Source organism: Narcine bancroftii, chromosome 10 (genome assembly GCF_036971445.1).
Source record: "Narcine bancroftii isolate sNarBan1 chromosome 10, sNarBan1.hap1, whole genome shotgun sequence".
Taxonomy (NCBI): Eukaryota; Metazoa; Chordata; class Chondrichthyes; order Torpediniformes; family Narcinidae; genus Narcine; species Narcine bancroftii.
The window spans coordinates 46,874,979-46,881,616 of record NC_091478.1 but is presented as its reverse complement, the minus strand read 5'-3'; the positions used below and the strand labels follow the sequence as shown (position 1 = coordinate 46,881,616).

At 46.4% G+C, this 6,638-nt stretch overlaps 1 protein-coding gene across 1 annotated transcript; it reads right to left on the bottom strand.

The window, feature by feature from the left end:
• Nucleotides 1-4,223: 4,223 nt before the first annotated feature.
• Nucleotides 4,224-5,138, bottom strand: LOC138743800 (uncharacterized). The gene is made up of 2 exons (XM_069899404.1): nucleotides 5,001-5,138; nucleotides 4,224-4,778 (listed from the first exon to the last, which is right to left on the bottom strand). The coding sequence occupies exons 1-2, from the start codon at nucleotides 5,136-5,138 to the stop codon at nucleotides 4,224-4,226; spliced, it is 693 nt and encodes a 230-aa protein (XP_069755505.1).
• Nucleotides 5,139-6,638: the final 1,500 nt, after the last annotated feature.

The window sequence follows — 6,638 nt, the reverse complement described above, 5'->3', positions numbered from 1 at the left end:
CGTATGCGTCATCCGAGGCGTGTAACCCTGACCCCTGTATATTGAACACGTGGTGGGGCACTTTGGAACCCAGGTTTCTGTATATCAAACACGCAATCAGTCGGGTGGAACCCTGGCCCCTGTATATCAAACACACAACCCGTGGGGTGGAACCCTGGCCCCTGTATATCAAATACACAATCCGTGGGGTGGAACCCTGGCCCCTGGCCGATTATATAGACAATAGTTGCTGGAGTAGGCCAATTGGCTATACAATTCAGATCATGGCTGATCGTTCACCTCAGTAACCATTCCCTGCCTTATTCCCATAACCCTTAACTCCCCTGCCCACAAGAGCCTTATCTAACTCCCTTTTGAACATATCCAGTGAATCTACGGCAAAGCATTTCCATAGATCCACACTAACTGGGTAAAAAAAAATTCTCCTCATCTCTGTCCTAAAGGGCCTTCCCTGTATTCTTAAACTATGCCCTCTAGTCCTAATCTCTCCCAACAGTGGGAACATGTAATCCAAATTCACCCTGTATAGCCCCTTGATAATTTTATATACCTCAATCATGTCTCCCCTCATCCTTCTAAACTCCCATATATGCCCAGTCTTTGCAACCTTTCAGTATATGTCAATCCTGCCATCCCGGGAACTAACCTTGTAAATCTGCAATGCACTCCCTCCATAGCGAGTATGTCCTTCCTCAAATTTGGGGACTGGAACTGGATGCAATATTCCAGGTGAGGTCTCACCAGGGCCCTGTACAACTGCAGGAGGGCATCTCTGCTCCTATACTCCAATCCTCTCTTGATGAAAGCCAAAATGCCATTTGCCCTCTTCACACCTTGCTGAACCAGCTAGCTTTTAGTGATTGGTGTACGAGTACACCCAGATCCCTTTTGCACTACTCCACTCCCTAGCTTGACTCCATTTAAATAATACTCTACTCTCTTATTCTTTTTTTTTGGCTTGGCTTCGTGGACGAAGATTTATGGAGGGGTAATGTCCACGTCAGCTGTAGGCTCGTTTGTGGCTGACAAGTCCGATAAGGGACAGGCAGACACGGTTGCAGCGGTTGCAAGGGAAAATTGGTTGGTTGGGGTTACTGCCTTCAAAATGGATAACCTCACATTTGCTCACATTGAACTTCATTTTCCATTCCTCTGCCCACTCCCCCATCCTGTCCAAGTCCCTCTGCATTTTCCTGACATCCTCCTCACACTTGACACTGCCACCCAATTTAGTATCATCTGCAAATTTGCTCATGTTGTTAATAATTCCAGTTCTTTAGTACAAGATAAGTCGACCAGTCCTGGAACCCCCAGCCACAACATATTAAGTGAACAGCCCCCTATTTAACATCCTGGCTACTGTACAGCAGACACCAAATGTTGATCAGTGACCCCCTTTATGTCAAAGACTCTAAGTCACATTGTAACCCTTTGCAAATAAAATGTGTCGTCTCATTATATCATAGTTGGTGCAGTTTGAAACTCTTCCCCTTCTCTACAGAACATGCAGCCACATGGAACCCTGGCTCTATGAACATATGCATCCCGATATTTAGAACAGCCATTCTCACCATTTATAGCCCTCTGAGGACTCTGCTCAAAGCTTATGGGACCACCCCCCGCCCTCCCCCCGTGAAGCAATTAAGTTTAGTTGGTTTCTTCTGTACTTCTACTGACTACATAAAACACATAAAAACTATTTTATGATTTCAGTCTGTGCCCACCCCTTCCTTCCTTTCAATTTGCTGTGCCCCCCAGGGGTGATGTATGGCCCCCGGTGAGAATGGCTGATTTAGAACACTGGAACGTGCAACTCCTACTGAGTCCAAATGTAGGGTCTCCACCCAAATATTTGGCTGTCCATTCATCTCCATAGATGCTGCCCGACCAACTGAATTGCTCCATCAAGTAATAAGCTACTGTAGGGACCCAGCATCCATGGATGGCAACATTTCAGGTTGGGGTCCTTTATTGAGACTGAAGTTGGGGAGGGGAAATATCAAGTGGTGGAAGGAGCCAAGATTGGCCTAACCCTAAGGGGTGATTGTGTTGGTCAGAAGGTGGGAAGGGTGGAGAGAGTTCAGAGACAGGTAGAAGGAAGGTCAGCGAGAAAAGTAAGATCAGTAGGTAAAGAAGAGATGAAACCAGATAGAAATTGAGATAACCAAACATTAGAAAAATCGATGTTCTTGCTGCTGAATTAAGGCTTTTAATCCTCAAGTGTACATTTAGCCTCACTCTGGCAATGGATGTGGCTGGGGACAGGCACGTCTGTGTGGGAATGGTGAAGGGAATTGGAATAGGTGACTAATGAGAGTTCAACTTATTATGAGCTCCCGTTTTAGTAAAATGGGATTATCATGTAAGGGATAGTACAGACAGGAGGGACTAAATGGTCACAGTTAACATTTCACACAAGCACTATCACAAGTCACAGCCTAGTGATAATTCGATACATTGGAAGAACTGAGGGAAGGTTTGTCATAGTCTGTTCCAGATTCGATATATTTGCAAAGACATTCTGATTTTGCAAGGGAAAACCATTCTGATGGCTGGAGAGAAAGCAGCTTTTTGAAGCAGCTCTTGTGGCCGGCTCTGTGAATGACTGGGCCTTTTCGGTGAATTTACCTGTGACAGGAGGGTCTTTTTGGGAAGCAAAGTGCTTCTTTTTGATTGTGACTAACCGTGAAGGTCACTTTGAGAGACCAATGCCAGGGTCTTGGAAACTTCGTGGAGGCCACCCAGTTTGAGTCTTGCCCACAAAAGGACCAGGAGTGTTGTGACCACAGCTCGCGTGGATGGACATTTCTTCAAAGGCAACGCAAGGAGAATTTATGAGTCCGTAGCAGCCACAACTCACGTATTCCCATCAGTTCAACATTAATTCTGGGCATCAAATTTCAAAGGCCTATGCTTTACAAGACTAAACTTTGAAGTAACTTGCTAGATTTTGGCCTGGACTGTAATGATTTGTGTATAACACACACACACACACACACACACACACACACACACACACACACACACACACACACACACACACACACACACACACACACACACACACACACACACACACACACACACACAGTTTGGAATAGACTTACTGTTAAGGATAGTTTAAGAGTTATGACTATTGTTTAAGAGTAAGAAATAAAATTAGTGTTTTAAAATTAAACACTCTCTGGTTCACTGTCTATTACTGCTCAATACACAGGGTTCGTAACAAACTTTAGACCCACAGAAAGAATGCAAGTGTTCAGAGAAGCTGTCACACAGACCTATATTTGATGTTGTAAAGGTTTTTGATTTGTAGTTAATTTTAAGAAAGATTGTTGTTTGTAGTGTTACCATAGTTTCTATGACATCATATGTCATAATATCTGAGCGAACTGAGAGTTTGTATCTCATTCTTTGAAGAATCATGACAGAGACGTGAGCTCGAGATACTTTGAATTCATCTTAAACATTTAAATTTCATCTTATTTTATTTCTTTTATATCTGTTTAAAGTTGAATATCATTATATTATTATACAGTTTGCCTTGTTTATTCATCGTCACAAAAATCTCAATGTAAAGTTATGCAAAATACTTATCCCATTTTTATCAACGAATTAAAGCAACTTACAGCTGCAACTATTGGATTAATAGGATAATAATTCGGAATATCATCACTCACGTTTCTTTGAAGATGACACATTTTAGAACTTGGAAAGTGTTGTCTATAGATGTTTCTTTTGGAAAAGATTATGAGAGCTATGGTGGAAAGGGGATTCAATTGTAGGAGGACCAAACAAACATTCCTGTGGCTGCAAATGAGATTCCCAGATCATATGTTGCCTCCCTGACTTCAGGGTCAAAGATGCCTCAGAGCAGATTAGAATTAGAAGGGAAGGTTGGGATTGAAATTGGTGATGTTGTTGATCGTGAGGGTAGTTGTAGTTACCATTAGGAAGGAGGTACAGGAGCATCTAAATCAGGACTGGCAGGCTGGGAAATAGGTTCTTCCTGCAGGCTTGAGATTGACAGAGAATATCCTGTAACTGCGTAAATCGTTCCAAAATATTTATATCAAATTATATCTTTATATGTGTTATGATTGTGCTGTGTGCTGTATGTACACTGTGGTCTGGAGAAATGCTCTGGTTGTAAATGTACAATCAGATAATAATGAACTTGAACTGCAGGAAGATATTGGTAAAATGGGGAGAGTTATTGAAAACTAATGCACTTTAGGAGGACCAACAAGGGCGGGGCTGAAGGTAAGAGGACCAGCAAGAGTGGGGCTGATAGTAGGAGGATGAGCAAGAGCAAGGCTGATAGTAGGAGGATCAGGAAGGGTTGGACAATGGTAGGAGGACCAGCAAGGGCAGGGCTGAAGGTGGGTGGGGCTGATGGTAGGAGGATGAGCAAGGGCGGGGCTGATAATAGGAGGACCAGCAAGGGTGGGGCTGAAGGTAGGAGGACCAGTAAGGGTGGGGCTGATGGTAGGAGGACCAACAAGGACAGGGCTGAAGGTAGGAGGACCAACCAGAGCAGGGCTGATGCTAGGAGGACCAGCAAGGGTGGGGCTGATGGTAGGAGTACGAGCAAGGACAAGGCTGGTAGTAGGAGGACCAGCAAGGGTGGGGCTGAAGGAAGGAGGACCAGCAAGGGTGGGACTGATGGTAGGAGGACCAACAAGGACGGGGCTGAAGGTAGGAGGACCAGCAAGAGCAGGGCTGATGGTAGGAGGATGAGCAAGGGCGGGCTGATAGGAGGACCGGCAAGGATGGGGCTAATGGTAGGAGGATGAGCAAGGGTAGGGCTGATAGTAGGAGGAACAGCAAGGGTGGGGCTGATGGTAGGAGGATGAGCAAGGGCGGGGTTGGTAGTAGGAGGACCAGCAAGTGTGGGGCTGATGGTAGGTGGACCAGTGTTGGGCACTATCAGTTGCCCCAATAATTGCAATGACAAAGACTGAGGGGAACGATAGGCTTTATTGCTCAGAAGACTTGACCTGGCCCAGATCCAAACTTGGGAAGTGCAGGGAAGGGAAAGGTGACCCGACCTTTATGACCTGGGTCCTAGGGGAGAGACCAGGTAAAAATGTAATCGGGGGCAGGCCAGCTCGAGCCAAGTAGCATACACAATTCATACCATTACATTCACCCACTCTTTTTAAACAGAACCCCCCCCCTTTACACAACGAGAGGGGAAAGGGAAGGAAGAGAGAGAAAGAGAGAAAAAGAATTTGCTAGAGGTTTAGCTACACCGGCGACTTCCTCCTTCTGCAGGACTGCCAGAGGGCAGGCATGTCCGAGCTCTGCTGTTTGGGAGGGGGAGCGGTCCTGGGGAGGTCAGGGGAGGGAGCTGACTGGGTCGGGGTTATACCTGAGGGCTCCCAGGAGGATGGGGGATTTGATGCCTCTCCGAGGACCAACTCCTGGAGAGGGGAGACAGGTGGCTCAGCCTCCAGTATTACGCTCTCATATGGGGTCGTCTGCTCCATGGGATGGGCTATGGCAGGCAGGGTGGTTTCGGGATCCCCGGCCCTCGCCAGGTCTCGGATAGGCACAGTGTCCTTGTGGCCATCAAGATACCTCACAAATGCGTATTGCGGGTCAGCGTGTATGAGGTGTATCCCTTCTATTAATGGATCCATCTTATGGCTCCTCACATATCCCCGTAGTAAGACTGGCCCCGGGGTTGCCAACCAAGGAGCAATGAAGGCACCATTCGCAGATCTCCTAGGGAAAGCAAACAAACGTTCATGCGGGGTGGTGTTAGTCGTGGTGCACAGGAGCGATCAGATGGCGTGAAGTGCTTCGGGCAAAACGTCCTGCCAGTGGGACACCAGCATGTTTTTGGACCTAAGGGCCAGGAGCACTGCCTTCCAGATGGTGACGTTCTGCCTTTCCACCTGGCCCTTACTCTTGGGGTTATAGATAGTGGTCCTGATGGTGGCTATGCCTCTGGCCAGGAAGTACTGTTGCAGTTCCTCACTCATAAATGAGGTCCCTCGATCGCTGTGGATGTACTCAGGGTACCCGAACAGGGAGAAAATACTGTGAGCGCCTTGATTACCATTGCTGAGGTCATATCCAGGCAGGGAATAGCAAAGGGGAACCTGGAGAACTCGTGCACCACCGTCAGGAAGTAGGCATTCCTATTTGTAGTTGGTAGGCGGCTCTTGAAATCGATTCTGAGCCATTCAAAGGGGTGGATGGCCTTGATGAGGTATGCCTTCTTGGGCCGGTAGAACTGCGGCTTACATTCAGCGCAGATCTGGCAGCATCTGGTCATGGACCAAATGTCCTCAACAGAGTACGGAAGGTTCCAAGTCTTGATAAAATGGTATAACCTTGTGACTCCAGGTTGGCACAGACTGCCGTGGAGGGTCTGGAGATGATCAAGATGCTGGCGTATGTCCCCCAGGATAGGGTGTCTGGGGGATCATTGAGTTTACCTGGTCAGTACATTATAGGTGGAGAGGGGGCGTGGCAAGATAGATTACTAAATACCCGTTTTTAAAAAAGCATAAGTGGTTAAAAATAATATTTACAGTTCTTTAAATGTGATTTATGATGGCATCTAATGTGAAAAAATGTAAACCTCAACTTCAGAAAAAATTACCATACAAAAGTGTGGAAGAATT

Excerpts from the sequence above, each read along its gene's own strand:
- LOC138743800 (XM_069899404.1), bottom strand. The coding sequence starts at position 5,138 with ATGAATTGTGTATGCTACTTGGCTCGAGCTGGCCTGCCCCCGATTACA. Across the intron at positions 4,779-5,000 it reads CAAGTTTGGATCTGGGCCAG|CCCCATCCTTGCCGGTCCTC; the intron begins GTCAAGTCTTCT and ends TCCTACCATTAG.